We start from the raw sequence: 24,590 nt of genomic DNA on the forward strand, positions 1-24,590 counted from the left end.
ACTCTTTCTTTTTTTGCGATTATGCTTTCAATTTTACTTCTGCAGTTATATGATTGCGCTGGTTAAAATAAACACCAATTACTACAAGGTTAAATGGAAGTGCTATTTTAGCTTCATTAATACAAGTAATTCTTATTGCACTGGAACTCATTGGATTTTTGGTGATTGTACTGCTCAGAATTTGGGGAAAAGAACATGTGTCTGAGCTACTGTTGGTCAATTTCTCATTCTGTATTTTATGTACTTTATAGAATGATTTGGTAACACTCTATAATAACTATCAGTTATAACTAGTTAATATATCATTAGTAAACTTTTAATAAAGGATTTATTGTTCACGTGTTAAGTGTTTGTTAACAGTTTTTTCAAAATTTATAACGATGCCTTATTGGTAGTTAACATATAATTAAACAGATGGTTAATGAGTAATAAATTACTTGTAAGCTCTATGTCAATTATTTATAACTATACCTTGTAGATTAGCTTAAGATCATAAACAAGCTAACTAATGACTTTTTAAGTGTTTGTTAACAGTTTGTTAAGCATTTAAAAGGATGATTTATGGAATAAATGACTTGTTAAAGTGCAGATGACACCAAAAAGCATGTTTTTTCATTTCATATTTCACACGGTGTTTTATGCTCTTGAATGAAATGGAGAGCTTGGATGTGTGTGGAAGCGACTGTTTTATAGACTCAATTTTTGAATCCCGCGCCATGAAAATGAGTGACTTCTGGTTTCGGTCTCGGGTTTAGGACGAATGCGAATGTGACGTCACCCGGATCAGCATCACACAATACAACATTGCTTTTTAGCATGCAGATGGACTGCGGATTCAGATGATTATGCGGATTAATTTGTTTATTTTTCGCATCACGCCAGCCAAATGTGCAGCAGAATTTTGTTGCTGCACCAGGGAGAGGTGTGTGAGCCTTTTTGGATTTCAAAAGGTTCCGTTCAAACAAAACAAGGCCTACTACTGTCAGACCATTGGACTTGGACTTGACAAGGAAGTGAGTAAATATCGCATTTTGCATTATGTCAAATACTGGGATCATGGCACACGTTGATACGTAGGTGGCTTGCATTTTGTGGCTGATTGTCCACCGAAAATGCCACTCGGCCAACGACCGGCGGCTTGTCATACACACCCCTCCGCCGGGAGAGTGCTATACTCGGCTTATTGCCCTCTTCGTGGGCCCGGTGTTCTGTCAAATTTTAAACCCCATCAGAAATTGCAAGTTTGTGTTAAAAATGGCTGCGAATACAGCGATTACTAAGTAAACACTACAAACTTTCTTTACATAAAGGACTCTCCAGCTGCTTGAATTAGGCCATGAATCGAGAGATTTTGAGTGAAAATCTCCTTCCATCAGTAAGGGCATTGGGTCTTTCAGCATGACAATGATCCCAAACACACAGCCAGGGCAACAAAGGAGTGCCTTCGTAAGAAGCATTTCAAGGTCCTGGAGTGGCCTAGCCAGTCTCCAGATCTCAACCCCATAGAAAATCTGGGGAGGGAGTCAAAAGTCCGTGTTGCCCAACGACAGCCCCAAAACATGCATAAAAGGCGTTATGTGGAAAAGCTTCAGTTCGCCAGAACAGAATTCGCCAGATCCATATTTGATGCCTAAATCGATGTTTTTCGACCCGCTGTCTTCGCCGTCTTTGCCTGACGTCTGCTACCCTGATATTTACAACTATCTTGTCCACACAAAATCAGCCTATTCTCACGAAAGTTTGAAAAACTTTAAGAGCTTGGAGGCTTATAAATACTTCGTTGCTGGTTGGGTGAAACAGGTCCTCGTCCACGAAAATTTGGCAGGAATCTATCTTGTGCTCGGGAAGGTGAGTTACGAAATTTTCAATTCAAAATCTTTTGTTCTTGCTAACATCCACTGTCAAGTCTAATGTATTTCATGTCATTTGTCAATGGAGCTAGGGCTTTTAATGTTTATATGGTTTAGCGATAGCACTCTCACTACATACATATATAGTATGTAATAAATATGAAGTGCGATAGCACTACTCCAGATTGTCCCTAGTTGAATTTATTTTTTGGCTTTTGACCTCAATAGTGAAATTGTAAATTAATTGTATGACAACTGTCTTATTATCCCCTTATATTTATATATTTTCAGGTAGTTCATTCACAACGTCTGAGTGTATGTTGTCGGCGATTAGCCTACCAATGATCTTAATTGTGGTTGTCAGCCCAAAACCCTCTAAATATATATTAAATGCATCTTACCAGATATAAAATGACTATTACATAATCTGTGGTAGTCGTTTGGAGCCCAGTTTTCTCGTCGAATTGCAGCAGTCCATCTCGCTCTCCTCTCCGGGTCTCTCAGAATACGGTAAAACTTTTAAGTCTCTCCGTCTATCTTCTCTGTTTTTGCAACTGACCGCCACACACGACTTCACCATTTTGATTATTAATGTTAATGAGCAGAAAAACACGCCATAATAGGAGGAATTTACGAAGCGCTAATGCATTAACATGACGAGTAGATGGACAACATGGCGCGGGGGCGTGGCTGTGACGTCACGTGAGTAGGGTCTATAGTACTTATCAGAGGTGTGTAGAGTAGCCAAAAATTTTACTCAAGTAAGAGTAGAATTACATCTAAATAATATTACGAAAGTAAAAGCAGTCATCTAAAATGTATGTAAATGTAAGTAAACAAGTATTCGTTAAAAAGAACACTGAAGTAAAGAGTAACATTGTAACTGCTTACAACGTTTGAATTTTCTTCTTTAAATAATGGTCAATTTTTTTTCTCAGCACAACTTCATTTACTGTATCTTATTGATCAGCATTCTCCAATTTGATACCACTCGCTTAGGTCAGTACTTCTCAAATAGTGGCGCGTACCCACCCCAGGTGGTGTGTAGAGCGATGCCAGAGGTGGCGGATTTGAATTCGGGGAACATACTTTTTTGCCGTACTAGAATAAAGTGTAATTGCACATCCACTCACTGGATGTAAATGGTGCTCTCATTTTTAGCGTGTGCGCAGTATTTTCAAACCAAACAAGCACACAGCAAAGAGCACTGGAGATATGAAGAACTAAATATGATGACGTGTATGATGTGTTTGGCTTTGACGAGAAAAGACCTGTATTTTGACTGTGTCTAACAATGTTGGCAGTGGAGAGCACGAAGCCAAATCAATTAAGACATCCCTTAAAGACATTAGACCCCAATTAAACTGATGTGGTTTGATATTTTTCTGCAAAAACTTGTCAAATACTGCCAACAATTACAGTAACAGAAGTTGAATTGAGAAGCACTGCCTTGAGTATAAAAGCACAGAAACTATAACTGTTAGCAAAGGCAAGATTTAATAATTAGTGACATATTTATGACACTTTCTAGATACATTGTGTCAGTTACAAAGCATTCCAAACACAAAAAGATAAAGCACAAAACAAATTGCTTTTATAATTTAGAAAAACGTTACTTCATAAGTGTGTCTTTATTGGATCTTCAACACAATGACTATAATTGCAGCTAAGTCTCGATTCATAATGAAACCAAGACATTATTGACTTCAATTACACTGGAGATGAACATTTTAAAAAGCCATGGCTACAAAGCTATTAAGATTGTTAGTACAATATTAAATAATAAAAATACTTCTCAACAACATATCTGTTGTGAAGGTAACATTCATTAATGATTTACTTGTAGCTAAAAACATTTTGTTAATGACACACATTTAGCATTTTAAAACTGTATAAGAGAGTATAGCCATTTATAAGTCAGGTTCTCAGACTGTGGAAAGGTCAGCACTACCATAAACAACCTAAGTTTTTCTATTAATGTTTTGACACAATAGCTAAGGTCCATCATTATAATGTATATATACATATGTAAGTGCTGTATGTATACACACAGGGAGAGAGTGAAAAAGCAAGTGAAAGAGTGACTTTATATTACAGTATATTGCCCAACTTGCAATCATGTAGCAGTCAGTAAAAAGAAAGAAATGACTGTCCTTACAGTCTGAGGGCAGCTTTTCTAGTTCATCCTTCCACCATTTACTAGTAGTACTTCATCAGTGCAGTGTCAGAGCTTGTCTTCATGATTTCAATCCAAACCATGCTTCTCCGTTCGAAAAATCTCGGAACATTCACATAATTTTAGTGGCAGCGTCTCTCCCACTCTACTGTAGTGTAATGTATATCTGCTTAAGAATTCCATTTAAATAGTCGAAACATTCTATTGACACATAGAAACCAAACTGACGATTCCTAATCTTCAGTGCATTATGAGGATTTTAAATAGACCGTTGGCGAGAAAAAACCTACGCAGCCACATGGCCAATCAAGTATATGTTGTCATAAAGATGGCCCACAAAGTCATCTGAGACATTATGGGCTGCTCTGCGAGTGTTCCTGATGAACTCCCTTTTTGACATTTTATTTTTGACATGAGGACTGGTCAGATCAATGGACAGCAGGATGAGACTGTAGCACAGCACATAGACAGCATCTAAAAAGAACAAAACAGTATATAACATGATCTCAGAACATAAAAAAAATATATATATAGATGCTGCAAATGTTGCTCTAATATACAGTACCCTCCACAATTATTGGCACCCCTGGTTAAGATGTGTTTTTTAGCTTCTAATAATCTAAGAAAAAAAAAGAGAAAAATCCAACCTTCAATACAAGTGCATTTATTCAGTGGGGAAAAAATCCCACTTAAAGAAATAATTATTTGAGATCAAATAATGTGTGTCACAATTATTAGCACCCCTGGTGTTAATACTTTGTACAACCCCCTTTTGCCAACAAAACAGCACCTAATCTTCTCCTATAATCAGGGGTGCACATAAGTGGTCCGCATGCGCACTGGACGTAGACGAACGCGCTGGCCCTCAACGGCTTCCATACGCTTTTGCGTACCGATGGCTGACCACTGTATTTGCGGAGGACACGAGAAAATAACTTCTCAAAATGTCGGAGAGGCAGGCCACACTGAGTAATTACTTCCGTGTTCCCCCACCCCCGTCAAAAGACAGACAGACGACAGAGACGTCACCGGAGCTACCGAAAAAAAAGGACTTTTGCTGGCAAGAAGCAAATGATGCTCGCACAGAAATGCGGTACAAAATGTGTCGTGAGAATCCCAATGTCGCCGATAAGAGCAGCGCATTTTATGTAGGGTCAAAGAATTTCAGCCATCCAAACTTTGAAAACCCACGGAAAAAACAGAGAGCATGTGGCAATTAAGCAAACTATCGTTGTCAAACAGGACCCCACTCGCCCTATGGACAAGTGGCGGAATAAAGGTAATGAACAACGACATGCACTGACAAACGTGTTTTTGCTCGCATTTTACAAAGCTAAACATGCACGTTCAATGAGGTCTTATGAGGAGGACATCCCACTTTTAAAAAGGCTTGGAGTTAATGTGGGAGCCGCATAATGCCCTTTATTTTGAATTGGTGCTTTTTATTTCTTTATATTTCACTTCAAAGTAATGGCAATTTTGTTGTGCCATTTGATGTTAATCAAGCATTAATTGTTAATATAATTAATTAAAGTTAATTGGCTCTAAGTAAAGCTTGTCATAAATTTATCACATCAGGCGGGTTGGCTCTCAAGCTCAATGAGGACCAAGTCGCATCTCCAGGTCCTCCTCTGAGAACTTGGGCAAAAAAATTATGTGCACCCCTGCCTATAATGTTTCACAAGCTTGATTTTGTGTCTGGTGAACCATTTCTGTGTAGATTTGGCCTTGTCTTGCTGAAAGACCCAGTGACGACCCATCTTCAGCTTTTGGGCAGAGGGCAACAGATTTTGATTTAAAATATCCTGCTATTTCAAAGCATTCATGATGCCATGCACCCTAACAAGGTTCCCAGGGCCTTTGGAAGCGAAACAGCCCCACAACATCACTGACCCACCCCCATACTTCACAGTGGGTATGAGGTGCTTTTCAGCATGCGCATCTTTCGTGGCACGCCAGACCCACTTAGAGTGTTTGTTGCCAAAAAGCTCAATCTTGGTCTAATCTGACCAAACTTTAGACTTTATAAAGGTGGTCGGCAATCCGTGTTTTAAGAGCCGCATGCGGCCCTTTAATGCTGCCCTAGTGGCTCCCTGGAGCATATTAAAAATGTTTGAAAATGGAAAAAGATGGGGGAGGGAAATATATATTTTTGTTTGAATATGGTTTCTGTAGGAGGACAAATATGACACAAACAATCTCAACGTTTTCCAATGCTGTACATTTCAACATTTCTGTCAACGAACATTTTCTTCATAGCCTGCGACACACGTTTCTATCAGCAAGGCGGCTAAAGTACAGCACACAGAAAGGCCTATAGGCGGAACAATCTTGAGGTAGAAAAATTTGATATTTTAAATATCACATCAAATTTCTGTACCTTGAACCTATTCAACCTATTTGGTGTTCTTCAAAGTTTAGCAGATGGATAGCAAACTATTAACAACTGATCTGTAAAGTTTGGGTTAATATATTAAGTACTTATTCCTCATTTACTAGCAATTAGGGAATGAGGAGTGGTAGCAACTTTAGAATAATGTCCCAAAAACATACGTAAACTAGCAACTGACACTTACTAAGTCATTAGTTAGTAAGTTCCTAATAGGTTGTTAATGGTATACTACTAATTTATATACAAGTCATTTATTACTCATTAATCATAAGTTTACTAATGAAATATTAATTATCAATGAGGTATCATTATAAATGCTTAACAAACTGTTAAACACTTAAATCAACAATTAATAATTCATTAAAAGTTTACTAATGATCTCTTAACTAGTTATAACGGATAGTTATTATAAAGTGTTACCCAAGTTTCGTTTGTGCTGCTACCATTTTTGAGATATTAATTTTGAGTGATGACGTCCATCGCAGCTCTTCCGTATCCAACTCCTGCGGCTGACGGAGCATACCAACTCTCTCAATAACAGAGGGGCATCCCAACAACTAGCGCAAACATAGTTAAAATTAATATCTCAAGCCCCCCCCCCCCCATTCATTGCAAAATGGACCCGAAGGGTTGCCATTCGTTTATACTTTGTTTGCGCTCGTTATTGGGACACCTCTCTGTTATTGAGTTGGTACACTCCGTCAGCTGCAACCAAGGGGCCATGATTGACGACAACACTCTTTTCAATATCTATAAAACGGGTCCATTTTGCAATAAACGGGGGGTTGCATGATGTCATCACACGAAATAAATATCTCAATATCTCAATAACGCAGCAGCACAAAAAACATTTTTTACAACACAAACGAAGCATTAACGATTGACACCATTTTTAGCCATTTTTAATCAAAACGGGGCGCTGGTTGACCTCACATTGACCTGTAAAAGAATTGTGAATATCTTAAAAAAAGTAGCAGAAACAAAACTTTTTACAGCACAAACAAGTGACATTATTTTAATATGAATTTGCGTCTAATGGGGGGCCAACTTCACGGAGGTTATTAACATTGTTCAATTCCCAAAAAGAAGGACTACAGTGATGGACAATTTTGAGGCAATAACCTCAGACAATTGCAGAAATTATTAAAATGAACTAAAGGGAGCAATGTTGAAATAAATAAAAGTTAAGCAAAAAGGACAAAACTACCTTGATAATGCATTGCTTGCTGAATGTGAAAATTCTGTCCTTCTACATTTAAAAACCTCCCAAAGCTAATCACAGGAAATGGTAGCAGTATAGTTGACACTAGTGAGGACCAACCATTCATCCAAGATCCAGTACCATTACAATAATCCCACTAATGACACAAGTAAATCCAGGGAGTATTAGAGCAAATTCCAGTATGTTCTGGAGAGAATTGCATGACATGTGGATGTACATATGTGGCCCGATGAGAAAAGTGAAACTAAGAAAATGTTTTGCCTAGGCTGTCAATTTTTGATGTTTTTGTGCATCTAACCAGAAAACTGTAATTTACATGAACAAATTTGTGTTTTTATCAAATCTGCTTTAAGTATTGACAATCGCACCGCATTTTAGTTTGGAATTTTAATACGACATATTCCCTCTACACTTGCCATTTTTACTTCTGAGTATAAATGTATTTGAAAGGTATTAAATAATACGGTCAATTTAATCTTTTTTTTTTTTTTTTAATCCAGATTCAAGCAATATAAGAAATCAGTGAATAGGTAACTGCAGTCGCAGGAAGCCCACCAATTAGGCATAAATAATAATTTAGTGATAATCAAGGGCGTAGGTTTCGTCTCGACATTGGTATGGACGATATAATAGTAATACACTTTCGCTGGGGATGGGACATTAATAAGACCAAAAAGATTAGGTGAACGTGGGTAACGAATACAACCCCAAGCAAAAAGTATGGAATAACCAGTCTCGGGCGAACACTCACACGGACATTTTATCATGTAGAAAAAACTCAAATAAAAAGCTTGAAAAAATAATGAATTAGTTCAAAATTGCAACTCTTTAGCATTCAGAAACACCAAAATAAATAAATAAATAACATTGTGTTTGTCAGTAAAAGTTACTTCTATAGAACAAGTGCAGGGAAATATATATGGAATCACTCCATTCTGAGGAAAAAATATGCAATCATGAGAAACAAAGAAACAACAACCAAAACACATCTCTAGTATTTACTCGCACCACCTCTGGCTTTTATGACAGCTTGCAGTCTATGAGGCATGGACTTGATGAGTATTCTTCATCAATTTGGTGCCAACTCTCTTTGATTGCAGTTGCCAGATCATCCTTACAAGTCGGAGCCTTGCTGTGGACCATTTTTTTCAATTTCCACCACAGGTTTTCAATAGGGTTGAGATCTGGGCTATTTGCAGGCCATGTCATTGACTGGATGGGTCTTTCTCCAAGGAATGCTTTAACAGTTTTAGCTCTGTGGCATGATGCATTGTCATCTTGGGAAATGCTACTTTTTGCTAGGGGTTGTAGTATGTACACTTTTCGCTGAGGACGGGACATTAGTTAGACCAAAAAGATTAGGTGAAGGGGGGTAACGAATATGAACCTAATTAATTGATAGGCTAAATGATCAATGCCAAATAAATCTGTATTGACTTATACTAACTTTAATATGTAGTGGTTCTGGTGATACACCGTTCAATTCAAACGTTTGTTTTCAAAAATTACTAAAGTTCAGCGATTATTTCATCATTTCAAAAACGTTAACAATATTAATATACAGTATTTTCTGACTTACAGTAGATTTTGCCCTCATTAATATTGTGCTACACCTAAAACGACACAAATAAATGAGAACAACAAATGTTTTGGATTGTTTGATAGTGTGTGTTCTCTCACCAGGACTCAGACCCAACTCTCGGACAAGACCCGGGTTACAGGTACAAAACCTGTGACTAAATTTGGTGATGAGCGTTTCCAGATATTCTCCTCTCTCTTCTGGTGCATGAATGTGTCTGAAGAAATCTCTCAGTGCATTGGGGAGGAACTGATTGCTGAAGTTGTGAAGTGTCACCAGCTCATCCAAAACATCACGCCTACACACACACACACAAAACACAAGATACAAAGTCCAGTTGGATAGAGATAGATGTATTTTTCATGTGTAACCGTAAAGGGAAAGTGTTTCTAAAATGTTGCCCTTTCAGGGGAAGAACAAAATTAATTCTATTTTTTCTTGTTGTTATATTGTTTGTGATAGTACCAAAGTACCTAACGGTAGGCCTGTCGCGATAATAAATTTTAGTAGACGGTATATTCAAGGGCGTAGGTTTGGAATCAATATTGGTAGGGACGATATAACAGCATAACCTGCATGGACACTTTTTGCTGGGGACGGGACTTTAATAAGATCAAACAGATTGGGTGAAGGGGTCAGGGCTAAATTTCTCACCAATATGAACCTAATTGATTGATAGGCTAAATGATTATCCATCCATCCATCCATTATCTTCCGCTTATTCCGGGATCTGGTCGCGGGGGCAGCAGCTTTAGCAGGGAAGCCCAGACTTCCCTCTCCCCAGCCACTTCAGCCAGCTCCTCCAGCGGGATTCCAAGGCGTTCCCAGGCCAGCCGAGCGACATAGTCTCTCCAGCGTGTCCTGGGTCGACCCCGGGGCCTCCCGCCGGTGGGACATGCCAGAACACCTCTCCAGGGAGGCGTCCAGGAGGCATCCGAACCAGATGCCCGAGCCACCTCAACTGGCTCCTCTCAACGCGGAGGAGTAGCGACTCGACACCAAGCCCCTCCCGGATGACCGAGCTTCTCACCCGATCTCTAAGGGAGAGCCCGGACACCCTGCGGAGGAAACTCATTTCGGCCGCTTGTATCCGGGATCTTGTTCTTTCGGTCACGACCCACAGCTTGTGACCATAGGTGAGGGTAGGAACGTAGATCGGCCGGTAAATTAAGCCTTTTGGCTCAGCTCCTTCTTCATCGCAACGGACCAGTGCAGAGTCCGCATCACTGCAGACGCTGCACCGATCCGCCTATCAATCTCCCGCTCCCTCCTACCCTCACTCGTGAACAAGACCCCAAGATACTTGAACTCCTCCACTTGGGGCAGGATCTCATCCCCGACCCGGAGAGGGCATGCCACCCTTTTCCGGCTGAGGACCATGGTCTCGGATTTGGAGGTGCTGATCTTCATCCCAACCGCTTCACACTCGGCTGCAAACCGCCCCAGTGAGAGTTGGAGGTCACGGCTTGATGAAGCCAACAGCACCACATCATCTGCAAAAAGCAGAGATGCAATGTTGAGGCCACCAAACCGGACACCCTCAACGCTTCGGTTGCGCCTAGAAATTCTGTCCATAAAAATTATGAACAGAATCGGTGACAAAGGGCAGCCTTGGCGGAGTCCAATCCTCACTGGGAACGAATTCGACTTACTGCCGGAAATGCGGACCACACTCTGACACCGGTCGTACAGGGACCGAACAGCCCTTACCAAGGGGCTCGGTACCCCGTACTCCCGGAGCACCCTCCACAGTACTCCCCTAGGCACACGGTCGAACGCCTTAACCAAATTCACAAAACACACGTAGACTGGTTGGGCAAACTCCCATGCACCCTCGAGGACCCTGCCGAGGGTGTCGAGCTGGTCCACTGTTCCACGGCCGGGACGAAAACCACACTGCTCCTCCTGAATCCGAGATTCGACTTCCCGACGGACCCTCCTCTCCAGCACCCCTGAATAGACTTTACCGGGGAGGCTGAGGAGTGTGATCCCTCTATAATTGGAACACACCCTCCGGTCCCCCTTCTTAAAAAGGGGGACCACCACCCCGGTCTGCCAATCCAGAGGCACTGTCCCCGATGTCCACGCGATGTTGTAGAGGTGTGTCAGCCATGACAGCCCTACAACATCCAGAGCCTTTAGGAACTCCGGGCGGATCTCATCGACCCCCGGGGCCTTGCCACCGACGAGCTTACCAACCGCCTCAGTGACTTCAACCTCAGAGATTGAAGAGCCCACCTCAGAGTCCCCAGACTCTGCTTCCTCAAAGGAAGGCGTGTCGGTGGAATTGAGGAGGGCTTTGAAGTATTCTCCCCACCGACTCACGACGTCCCGAGTCGAGGTCAGCAGTACACCATCTTCACTATACACAGTGTTATTGGTGCACTGCTTTGCTTTCCCCAGACGCCGGATGGTGGACGAGAATTTCCTCGAAGCCGTCCGGAAGTCGTTTTGCATGGCCTCGCCGAACTCCTCTCATGTCCGAGTTTTTGCCTCGGCGACCGCCGAAGCCGCCGTCCGCTTGGCCAGCCGGTACCTGTCAGCTGCCTCCGGAGTCCCACAGGCCAAAAAGGCCCGATAGGCCTCCTTCTTCAGCTTGACAGCATCCCTTACCGCTGGTGTCCACCAGCAGGTTCGGGGATTGCCGCCACGACAGGCACCAACCACCTAACGGCCACAGCTCCGATCGGCTGCCTCAACAATGGACGTGCGGAACATGGTCCGCTTGGACCCCCGGGACAAGGGAGAAGTTCTGCCGGAGGTGGGTGTTGAAGCCCTTTCTGACAGGGGATTCTGCCAGACGTTCCCAGCAGACCCTCACAATACGTTTGGGTCTGCCAGGTCTGACCTGCATCTTCCCCCACCATCGGAGCCAACACACCACCAGGTGGTGATCAGTTGACAGCTCCGCCCCTCTCTTCACCCGAGTGTCCAAAACATGCGGCCGCAAGTCCGATGACACGATCACAAAGTCGATCATCGAACTGCGGCCTAGGGTGTCCTGGTGCCAAGTGCACATATGGACACCCTTATGTTTAAACATGGTGTTCGTTATGGACAATCCGTGATGAGCACAGAAGTCCAATAACAGAACACCGCTCGGGTTCTGATCGGGGGGGCCGTTCCTCCCAATCACGCCCCTCCAGGTCTCACTGTCATTGCCCACATGAGCGTTGAAGTCCCCCAGCAGAACGAGGGAGTCCCCAGAGGGGGCACTCTCCAGCACACCCTCCAAGGACTCCAAAAAGGGTGGGTACTCTGAACTGCTGTTTGGTGCATAAGCACAAACAACAGTCAGGACCCGTCCCCCCACCCGAAGGCGGAGGGAGGCTACCCTCTCGTCTACTGGGGTAAACCCCAGCGTACAGGCACCAAGCCTGGGGGCAATAAGTATGCCCACACCTGCTCGGCGCCTCTCACCGTGGGCAACTCCAGAGTGGAAGAGGGTCCAGCCCCTCTCGAGAGGACTGGTATCAGAACCCAAACTGTGTGTGGAGGAGAGTCCAACTATGTCTAGTTGGAACTTCTCTGCCTCACACACCAGCTAGGGCTCCTTCCCCGCCAGAGAGGTGACATTCCATGTCCCAAGAGTTAGCTTCTGTAGCCGGGGGTCGGACCGCCAAGGCCCCCGCCTTTGGCTGCCGCCCAAATTGCTATGCACCCGACCCCTTTAGCCCTTCCCACAGGTGGTGAGCCCATGGGAAGGCGGACCCACGTTGCCTTTTCGGGCTGTGCCCGGCCGGAACCAATGGGAAAAGGCCCGGCCACCAGACGCTCGCCTTCGAGCCCCACCCCCAGTTTAATTAATGCAAAATAATTCTGTATTAATTAATACTAACTTTCACACTGCAAATTTACAGTATAACGCAGTGGTGTCTTAACTATTCCACATAGGGCCGCAGTGGGTGCTGGATTTCATTCCTACCAAACAAGACGACATCTTTTCACCAATCTGGTGTCTCACAAGTGTAATTAGCTGATTGCAGTCAGGTGCTGCTTGTTTTACCACAAACTTCATTGGTTAAACTGTCTGTGCTCGATTGGTAGGAACAAAAACCAGGACCCACAGCGGCCCTTGCGGACAGGTTTGGACACCCATGGTATAACGTTTCAATCTGATAATTTTTGTTAAATCTAGTCGAATAATTTTCTCCATCTTGTTTTGAGTTTAAAGGCTTGTTCACAGATTAATGTGTCAGATTATCCCACTTACTTTAAATGAATATTACTACCGGTATTTGTTCTTATTAGGCCCATCTAAAAGTTGGTCATTTTTCACCTAAATTAAGAAAAAAGGTTTTCAAATAATGTTTTCAACAATATCTATTCTTGAATTAAGAACATTTCTTACAAACAAGTTTTTTTTTGTTTTTTTTACATTAAACATGCAAACTGTTTGCTTAAAATAAGTCCGTTAAGCTTATTTTCAACTTGCTATTTTATTTCAACAAATCTAACTGGGTAAAATTTCTTGAATCACTGCCAGATAATTTCACTTATTATATGGGGCTTTTGGTAAATCGTCAGCCAATTAAACTTGCGTTTGAGGGGAAAAAAATGGACTGGCCCATTTAGGAAGTGAAAAAGGGTCAATGTAAGTCTCAGGCATGAAAATGGGTCAGGGGTTAAAAAGGTGAGAAGGATGTGGAGGAAATATGTTTCGGCGTTTTCGGTGTTCTGCCCAAATGTTCTACACCGGCGAAACGTCCTACATGAGGCGAATTTGACACCCAAAGTACTACCGTGCACTCTCAAATTGTTTTGTTTAGATGCGTACAGGCAGAACATACTATAAAAAATGCCTTAAGAAAATACTTAAATGTAATTACATCAAACAAGGACAGTTTAAATACGCTACATGACTAATGTGCTCAACTGCTTTAAAGCTACCACAAAAAAACACAATGGTTAAAAGTATGAGAGGGTAATACATGCATAAAGTATTTTTGAGGGAATTAAAGTTAATAAAAAACTCAATAAAACCAAAAATAGTGAGTACTTGCAGTTTTTAACCGATGTGCGCATGCGTGTGAATGTTTGCGCAAGCGCGCTGAGCATTGTTTAGCACGTTTCGCCGCATAGCAAGGAATTGCCGAACACCGGTACACTGTACAACCCAACAAAACATTAAACTCTGTCGACCCATACTGTGTTTCAGTAATCTGCAGGAGGCACCACAGACACACATACACCTTGTGCTGGCCATGTTTTATTTAGAAACAAAGTTTACTTTTTTATTTATTTATTTTTTATTTTGTATTCACATTTAATGCTCTTTTGAAAGTACCATCTTAGCAAGCGTTCGTTTTACATCTCGTCAAATTTATTCTGCAACGTAATAAATGTTCCTAATCGACTACTATAATAATCAATAGGTGCAGCCCTAATAAATTTGATTTGATTTGGACTAGTAGGTACACTGCAAAATCACACCTCCTTAAAACTAGTTAAATGCCCTTGTTTTAAGTGTAAATCGACTAGAAATATGTGAAATTATCTGCCAGTGCGTCAAGTAAATTTTACTCAGATTTCTTGAAATAAGAAACATCTCGCTGAAAATAAGCTTAACAGGCTTATTTTAAGAAATAAATTAGTATATTTAACCTTAAAGAAATCTTGTTTGTCAGAAATGTTCTTAATTCAAGAATAGATATCGTTCAAAACATTATTTGAAAGCAAACTGTTTGCGATTTAGGTGAAAAATGACCAACTTTTAGATTTATGGCCTTAATAGGAACAAATAGTAATATTTACTTTAAGTGGAAAAATATGAAAGATTAATCTGTCTCTTTAACACTCAATACAAGATGGAGAAAATTATACGACTAGATTTAAGAAAAATTATCTGATTAAGACGTTATAAATTTGCAGTGTGAAAGTTTGTATAAGTCAATACAGGTTTATTTTGTAGAAAATATGCAAGAAAATGCCCATGAATTTGTTGGAGTTTGTGAATAAAACCTTTTCAATGAATTAGTACATGTAGTTCTGTTTCACATAAGCCAAAATGGTTGCAAAATCCAAAGCCTGTAACCACCACTAACATCTAATGGTAGTTTTGCTTATCCTTTTTTTGTACCATCCACGGTCCACACTTCCACAGAGATTATTATGTGGTGCTAGGCAGTACTTGTTGATGGTTTGAGATTGACTGTGTATCGCCAAAAAAAGCAAGTCATTTATATAAGACAAACATATGCCAAACGTTTGGGAAAAAAATGACCGTCTGATAAGAATGATGGGAGACCACTCTTTTTTTTCTAACTGATGCTAGACAAAAAAAAAAAGAAACAAAAAGAAAAAAGAACTTGAGATGGACCGATTATTGTCCAGGTTAGCGCTGGTATTTTGAAATTTGACGTATACTGGTATCGGCCTTTTTTAAATTCCGATCGGCCGATATTTAAAACTGGGTTATTTCGGCTCAATGCAGCCGTGCTTCTCTCCAATGCACTAGTATTCACCCCGTATCTGATTGGTTAAATGTTCATGGTAAATGGAGTTTAAGGCCCTCCAAGCAGGCAAATTTCTGTGCAAATTTTATCTTGTATTACTTTATAAAATGTCTGGAAGCAAGTTTTTATTTGTATTGACTAAAGATAATGCTGAGCCTGAGAAATCCTACACGTTTTCTTTGAAGTTAAAAGAAAGTTAAATTATTTCAGTTAGTTTGAAATTTTGTTTTATTTATTGTGAAATAAATTCAGGGAGCTCTTATCTTAAGTTTTTATTTAACTTTACAAGAGTACCAGTTGAAAGCAGATGAACTGTGCTTAAAAATGAATGTAATTGCCTGAAATGAAATGAATAAGAAAAATGATTAAAAAAAAACACACTTTGCTTAAGTAAAAAATGTTGAAGTTAAAGACAAATAAATAATTGTCAGTTTTTTGTTACGGTAAAACATTAGTATATTATCGTTATGAGCTCAAATCATATTTTCATTTCACAGCAACTCAACAACTGTTTGACAAGAATTTAAAAGACAACAAGAATGACAAAACACTAGATACGATGAAAATACAAACAACTTTTAGGAGTTTAGTAAGGTTTGTCCATTCATGTTTGTCACCACTAAACAAATTTAAAAACAACAGTCTGTAGTGCCTTACTGCCCTGTAAATAAAGTCTGCACAGTATCTTACCACTGGTAAACAACATTGTGTTATTGTTGACTTTGGGGATTACATTTGTCTTAAATAAATGCATTTGTCATAAAATTATGACCAAAAATGTTCACGCTGTTTAATTTATTGCATACATCCGATAGAAGGTTTACGTTTCCCCTCAAATAGCTGTTCGATATTTAAATATGCACTTATGTATATTGGAAAATGACTCATCTGGTTGACAGTTTTGCCGACGTTTAAGGATTGTGCGAGAGATTTTTCAAGAGTATCTAACTAATCTCGATGCTTACCTCTCATCCAAGTAAATCCTCAGCATCTTCCAATTGAGCCGTCTCGTGTAGAAGATGAACTTAGCCTGTTCTTTGGGGTGATCCACTAGTATGCCCTTAGACATGAAATAAGAGATACCCTATTGACAGAGAAGAAAAGAGGGAAAGAAAAACCAACAGAGAGAGAAAAGGAGAGACAGAGCATGAGAGAGATCATACATAGGACTTAGTTCTTCTGAAGATCAAGAAACATACATAAAATCATGTGCACATTGGTGGGGATCTGTGAGACTCATAATCTTTGATGTTTGGCATGCATTACCTCCTGCGGGTTTGCATTGAATGTAAGACTGCCTTCATCTAGTTGTAGATATAGTCTTCTATATGAGAAACCAGCAGGCAGCCTTCTGTTGTAGATGGAGCAGTGACCCCATGTGGACTTACAGAGCCTTGGTAAAGCAACACAGGAAGGTTATCAAAAAGACTAATTTAGAGAAAAAAAAAAGTAGAAAAGACTTTTACTGCAAACATGTGGTAAAGTGCCATAGCAGAAACCAAATTATCTTAAATCTCCTTACCCCTGCCACAGATATTCATCATTTCCCAGGTCCTGCCACACACACCCGGCCAGACACAGATCAGTAGCGTTTAGATACGACAATATGGTGATGCCTAATTCTGGTGGGAGCATCTCCAAATCTATAAACCCATTTTGTTCTTTACCTAAAAAAAGAAAAATAATTATGAAACAGGTTTGAAGAAAAAAAAAACATAAGGCATATACACCTTCTGTGAAGTTGCCCACCCATCAGACACAAATGTAGCCTATACAAAAATGTTAATCGTTTGTGCTATGTTTGTGCTGGTTTGCCCTGTGAAAAAATTTCGTTCATGCTGCTATAATTTTTTAGATTCAGTAATCCCTCGTTTTTCACGGTTAAATGGGGACCAGAACCCGGTGCGATAAGTGAAAAACCGCAAAATGGCGCATCCCCTCGCCTCATTCAGATTTAGCATTGGAAATAGATAGATAGAAGACATTTCTTTTTCCCCCAAAGTACAATTAAAAAATGTATAATTTAATAAACAGTTTTTAAGCATGTCAAATTTAATAATTATGATAAGTTTTAAACATGTTACTTTCCGACTGGATTATTTTTAAACAAGAATAAAGTACTGTAGTAGAAAAATGCTTGGCTTTATTACATGCTTCAATGAGTGAGTCCACTCACTCCGCTCCACTGCTCGCTTACACACAATGAGTTGCCACAGCAACTGTTTAAGAAGTTAAACAATAATTAACATATGTGGTGCGTTTGAAGTTCGCGACTCTGGCAAGATCAGACACAAACATCTGTCAACATCGTTAACTTAAAAAAAAAAAAAAAAAACTCCAGTGCATCGCCTGACGAACATTTAGCAGGGAGCGGGAGGGAGCGAGCGCGCGGGACTAAGCAATCAGCTCATCAGTATTTTCTTTTTAATTGGGAAAAAATACATCTGCGATGGACTGAGGGCGCAAAATTTAAAGCGCGAAGCAGTGCGGGATCACTGTATTTGCACTCCCTTTATAGGTCAATCTGAGGTCCACCAGCTCACCATTTTGATTAAAAATGGCTAAATCGTAAATATCTTAAAAACGATGGCAGCACAAACAAGACTTTTTACAGCCTAAACGTAGCACAAACGACTGACATCATTTTTATATAAATTTGAGTCTGATGGTGGGCCAACTTGGACATGGACATAGATTATTCAATTGATAATTGGAGGGAATTCATAAGCAGCCATTATCTGGGAGAAATTGAGCATTATCTGACAGAATTGCAGGGGCGCCAATACTTTTGGCCAGCAGTGTACAATAAAAGCTCATAATCTTATTACTGCATTTCTCAGTGATGTCAACACTGTGGTAGTACAGCGGGGTTGTCTGTTTTGATGGCGTGTCAAATCACATACACATATACACAAGTTAAAATGGTTGTACTACAAATGCTGGGAGCTAGTAAAAGGAAGCACCCACCCTACCATTGCTAACATTTGCGTAAAAGAAAAGACTGTTGAACGCTGGCACCCCATTATTTGTCATTTTAATCAAATTTCAACACACCAGCTGTATGTGGGGCAGGATGATGTGGTGACACACAACATGAGACAGTTATGTTTCTAAAATAAGCCAATTTCACCATTGAAAAAAAAAATCAATCATGCGTGATCCCTGATTTATCTTGATGAATGCATGCCACGGATGTTAATAATGTATACGTTAACTCGTCCAGGTTGTACAAAGATAGAAACAAAAACAACAGCATAATGTTCTTTCGGAAAGCATGAAAGGATTAACTGCAGTTTTTTCGTTTTTTTGAGCTTCTAGAGGCTGTGTGGTGACACTTCCCAGTACTTCAGAGAAGGACCAGTCTAAACAAGATTGGATTGTTAAAACAAGTACATCGTTAAAAGTGATGACGATAAATATACAACCAAAGTGGACTCGTGTTCAAGCAAGACTCCAGTGGTGTCAAAATACTGTACGCCTGTTTGACTGCACAAGGCCAATTTTGCGAAAAAGAAAAAAAATATACTTCAATATCCCTCTCTTTTTTACAGAAAGCTTTAAAGGATTTAAATATTTAGAGTAAAATGCAAAAGCTGAATCTGTGCCGCAGATGACACTTTTCTGAAATTTTTGTCACTTTTTTAAAAAAACTTAATCATGATCATAGGTGGGTAGAGTAACCAAAACATTTGAACCCATTTGAACTAAGAGTAGCATTACTTCAAAATAATATGACTCAAGTATTATTAAAAGTAGTCATTGAAAAAAGTGTACTCAAGTACAAGTAAAAAAGTATTCAGTGAAAAGAATACTCAAGTAATAAGTAACATTAGGAGTAACTGCTTACAAAGTCAGATCATTTTTAAGCAATATTATATTTTGTTTCTAAGCACGTCATCTATATGAACTGCTATTATCATACTTACTATAACCTATTACATGACCATATTAGACCAAAAAAGTACACAAAAATCATCGGATGCAGATTGGAAAATTGAAACATCACCCGTCCAAAGAGCATGAGTGCCATCTAGTGGGGAAAAAAAATCTACCATAGCCCCTTTTAGACTTATATCCTAGTAAATTTCCATGTAAGGTGACGCGGGATTTACCCGCGTCATGGCTTTTAGACATGGAGAAATGTCCCGGGAATAAACCGGGTTGGAATTTCACAGAATTGTCCTGTGTTGGCGACTCGACTCTGTCTGTCCGGAGAGGGCGGCTGGCGGGATTTTATAACCTGGACATCACGTCATTTTTGGTTGGCATCGGCTGTCACATTCTGTTAGTCAGATTGTGTTTTGTTACAGAGCCGGTGTGGGAGCATTTCCAACGTCGCACCTGCAGCCAACTCAACTCATGAAAACTGAATTGAAACATAGGCGATCCAAGAGAAGGGTGTCGAGATATTAACTTTCTGGTCGCCATTCGGCACTTTGTACTCTCGAATCTCGTGCATTTTCCAGCTTCTACTACTACTACTACTACTGTGCCTTATAATGCGGTGTGGCCTACATATGAAAACAACTTAAAAAAAAAAAAAAAAACATTCATTGAAGATGCGCTTTATACACTGATGCGCCTTATAGTGCGTAAAATACGGTAATTATTGCCGTTGATTGCATACTTCTGTCAGCTGGCAAACTAGCTGACATACTTGCAATTCCTACCAATTGATTTATAAAAAAACAAAACAAAACAAAACAAAAACAGGCTTTCTCAAATGTACTGAATTCACAGACAATGTGTTATTGTAGTTGTGATGTCACTAGTGCTCTGCAGTAGAGATGATTTTGTTCTGCATAAAATGGGTTTTGTTCCTTTTCAATAACAAAAGTGATTGCTTTCAAAAACAGAAAAAGTACATTATTATTTATTACGACTCTCAGTATATGCACACCATCAGTCATAATGCAAAGCAAAAGGCAGTTTACCCAAATAATATACCAGTATGTGGTAGTTGTGATGTCACTAGTGCTCTGCAGTAGAGATGATTTTGTTCTGCATAAAATGGGTTTTGTTCCTTTTCAATAACAAAAGTGATTGCTTTCAAAAACAGAAAAAGTACATTATTATTTATTACGACTCTCAGTATATGCACACCATCAGTCATAATGCAAAGCAAAAGGCAGTTTACCCAAATAATATACCAGTAGGTTAAACACATAAAGGAAAAAGCAGCATTATTAAAGTATACAACTATTTCAAACCTACCCCCTCTGCGTGCTTTCAGCAGATGGTAAATGTCCGGTCCATAACAATGTTGAGGGATTCTGCGAAGTGTCCCTCCATCCCCACCTGGGGAAATTTAATTTAGATTTGTCATTTCTGCAATAATGACATGTATGGCTTACAACTGGTAATATGCAAATGCCACAAAAAGTCATTTTTGATGCCAATGAGACAGAATACAAACAGAGAAATTAGAAAGTAAGACTCTTAGGTTCACAATTCTTATTTACCTATCTACATCATCGTGTTTGACCTTTATATATGTACAACTTCCATCTAAATGATTGCTTTCTACTTCTCAAACACTGCCCCACCTCCACCTCAGTGTGGCCTGAGCATATCATTATATCCATTTGCTGACAGAAGCAGGTATTCTACTGTAGTGTTAAGATTACCTTGATCTTGTCTTGCAGCTCCTGTGTCAGCCAGTCGGTCGACAAGCTCTTCCTGAAGCTGCTGCTGTTGTCTTGGTGGCAGCCTCCACAGTGCCTGACCCATCTGTGTGGCAGAACCACAAGCCATGTACAGTTAATGATGCACATTACCATGTACTTTACAGTATATGTACGATTACAATCAAAGGCAATACCGTAGATTTAAAAATTACATTAGGTCAGTTTGTTTACATGTTTATCTTGTTGGTTTAAAGACATTTAAATGTACATTTTAAAATTGAAGCAAATAGCAAAACCCTTTTACCACATTCCCACTGTGATGAAGATTTAAAAAAAACAAAAAAAACAAATGAAATGTTTAAAAGAGACTTTTCACAAAAATATTGAGAAAACATATTAAAACAAATAATATATATAGCGCTGCAACGATTAACTCGAGTAATTTGATTACGAAAAAAAACCTTTGAATCAATTTTGCTGGTTCGAGGATTTGTTTGATTAAAGTCGCGTTGTAATGGTTTGTTCTGAAAGTGTTTGCATTTAGTTTTATTAATTTAGGTGGATACACTGCCCTGTAGTGGCAACAGTGAATATGACACAACTCACCTAACAAGGCTGCTCCCTGTTAAGAACAACATAAGGCCGCAGTTTTTATTTAAGCTAATATGATTCTTTATGCATTCGTAATTTAGTTCAGAGGTATATTTAGCACTTTTTTTGTGGGAATATGTGTTTGATCAAATTGTTAAGACCATTTGTAACAGTCACCTCCTTAAATGGTGTTACTCCCGACATACACCATGCGGGGGTGCTGCTTTGTTTATGTTGAATATGTTGTTTTGTTGCTATTGACTTTTACGTTGGAGCTCATCTGCGAACGCGTGTGTGCGAACCGCTGAGCTCCTAAGTGACTTGTGGTCAGGGTGGACTTATTATTTTTTTTGTTAATAAAATTGCATAAGTGGACGCCTGTCCCCTTTTTGTTGCTCTATGCACGCATCCTACCACGCATTACACATTGTAAAAAAAAAAAAAAAAAAAAAAAAAGCATTTTATAGCATTTAAGATAGCGGCCATTTGCTATCCAAGTTAGCCAATTGTTGTTGTTGTTGTTTTTTTTTAATACTGTATGAGGCTAAGCTGCGGTATTTTAATTTTAAATGCATTTATTGCTGTTGTGAAATGAAAGTGCACTTCTGCTTAGGTAGTTCGGAAAAACACTCAGGAATTTTATTTTGTATTTGCAATTAATATTTTTTTGAAAGTGTAATTTTAGTAAGCCTTTGTTTTACATCTTTTAAAATTTATTCTGCAACGCGTTTAATGTTCCTAATCCGATTACTCGATTATTCAAACTAACTGATAGACTAATTGATTATTTTAAATAATTGATAGCTGCAGCCCTAAATATGTATACCTCCTATTTTTCTCTGCTTGGATAATGTTCTTGGCATTGTTGATATAATAAGGAATGATAGTTTTGAGGTGTTACTGTTGTTACCTTCATGCTGAGAAAAAATAATCAGTAAAGTTAAATTCCACTGATCCATTAATCCAACACTAATGTGGTTCCAGTGTTTTGTGAGATAATTACGTTCCACAAAAAAAATAAACTACTTTAACTTTAGTAATATTATTTAGAAGTAACACTACTTTTACTTGAGTCAAATTTTTGGCTACTATACCCACCTCTGGCTGGAGGTAACGCCACCACTTATCTGACTTCAACTTTACATCCCCAGAACTTGCCATTTTATGCAATCAAAATACAACACTTTTTTTAACATTGATATTGATTGTGCAATAACTTTGCTCAATGGTTTCCAATCTATTTTTATTGGGAGAGGCTGACAGCGATAATGCACTGCCTGTCCCAGTCAAAATGGATCGGACCTCTAGCTCGTCCCAGTTTAAATGAATTAGACGTCTACCATTTTCAATGCTGGGCAATGAGTTGAATACTAGAAAAATACCTTCCGCCCCCCCCCCCCCCCCCAAAAAATAAAATAAAATAAAAACAAATACAATTTAGAGTGTTAATGCAGGCCCTAAATAGAGTGCATCTGTTTCATTTTACCATAATGGTATTAATCTTGTTTTTAGTAACATTTTATTAATTTATGATTTAATTTATTCACTCAAAATGTAATGCCAGGTCTTTATGGAATTATTTTTTGCTTTTCAATTACCACATACAGTATATTCACTTGACCCAACAAGGGTTAGTTGTCATAAACAAAGACCACTTTTACTTCATATTATGCTTAAACATGGCCGACCATTCAGTACTATTGAAGTTATGAACTGCAACGATATATATTTTTTAAATAATGAATGTCAATATTCCTAAGTCAAAAGTGAAAAACTAAAGCCTCACACAATCAATCAGTCAAAATCACCATTATAAATATCAATATGTAGGCAGTTTTGAGCAGCGTGTGAAATTACCAAATATGTGTTGTTTTTTATTATTATTATTTTATTTTTATTTTTTTGCTGAGGCTGTCGCTCTTCGCCAGAAACGTCAGCTGTGTTGTATAAACAATACTCGACTTGTAAACCTGGATGTTGGAAGGTGTCGCCCCGTAGATTGGTTGACGCGCAGACCCGCCCACTGTCCAATGAAAGTCGACAACGGTAGTCACATGTGTACTCGACTCCTCAAGCTATTGGTTATAGGTGCTGTCAATCCTTCGTAATTTGATGACCTAGCATTGTAGCTATTTTTATAGGGACGAAAATTGTGTCGACCTAGAAAAGGCTGCATAAGAATTAAAGGTACATTGTTTCATTAAGTGTGTTAAATACGAGCGGAGAAGTTTTTCTACCGCCTGACTGAAAGTACCAAAACACAAGACACCTACCTGAGTTCAAAGATTCCTGTGACAGCTCGACTTGCATACGAGCTCAGCAGCAATTTTTTTTAGTTTGCGTTGAAGTTCTTTATTCCTTATTCAGCTGTCATTTCAATAACTTAACCTACGAAATAATAAACCAAATCGATCCGTGATTAAAACAAATGTTCTTAGGTTCTGAAGGACTCCTCCATTCTGTCGAGAACAACATTATCATATGTTAAACCCTCCTCCTCTCTCTCACTTCTTCCCTCCCCTTCAATTCGTTCTCAACACAAACGACTTACTTAATATTACGATGTACAATTTTTTAAAATGACCATTTATCTTTAAAATACACGATAATCGGTTAAAACATAAAACCGTTTCGAATCTAAAAGCACTATCCTCGAATCTGTTTTAAAGGCAGACGTCACTGAACACCACGTGCCAAG

The 24,590-nt window shown here is 39.4% G+C and overlaps 1 protein-coding gene across 1 annotated transcript; it reads right to left on the bottom strand.

Moving 5' to 3' along the window:
• Positions 1 to 3,101: 3,101 nt before the first annotated feature.
• On the bottom strand, positions 3,102 to 24,566 carry fbxo8 (F-box protein 8). Its single transcript, XM_057844365.1, has 8 exons — positions 24,166 to 24,566; positions 21,302 to 21,404; positions 20,889 to 20,972; positions 17,197 to 17,341; positions 16,941 to 17,067; positions 16,640 to 16,758; positions 9,321 to 9,517; positions 3,102 to 4,500 (listed from the first exon to the last, which is right to left on the bottom strand). Exons 2-8 carry the CDS (start codon positions 21,402 to 21,404, stop codon positions 4,313 to 4,315), a joined length of 963 nt encoding a protein of 320 aa, XP_057700348.1. The 5' UTR covers positions 24,166 to 24,566; the 3' UTR covers positions 3,102 to 4,312.
• Positions 24,567 to 24,590: the final 24 nt, after the last annotated feature.

This window comes from Corythoichthys intestinalis, chromosome 8 (assembly GCF_030265065.1).
Source record: "Corythoichthys intestinalis isolate RoL2023-P3 chromosome 8, ASM3026506v1, whole genome shotgun sequence".
In the NCBI taxonomy this organism is placed as follows: domain Eukaryota; kingdom Metazoa; phylum Chordata; class Actinopteri; order Syngnathiformes; family Syngnathidae; genus Corythoichthys; species Corythoichthys intestinalis.

Excerpts from the sequence above, each read along its gene's own strand:
- fbxo8 (XM_057844365.1), bottom strand. The coding sequence starts at position 21,404 with ATGGGTCAGGCACTGTGGAGGCTGCCACCAAGACAACAGCAGCAGCTT. Across the intron at positions 17,342-20,888 it reads GCTGAAAGCACGCAGAGGGG|GTAAAGAACAAAATGGGTTT; the intron begins GTAGGTTTGAAA and ends TTCTTTTTTTAG. Across the intron at positions 4,501-9,320 it reads AGAGTTGGGTCTGAGTCCTG|ATGCTGTCTATGTGCTGTGC; the intron begins GTGAGAGAACAC and ends TGTTCTTTTTAG.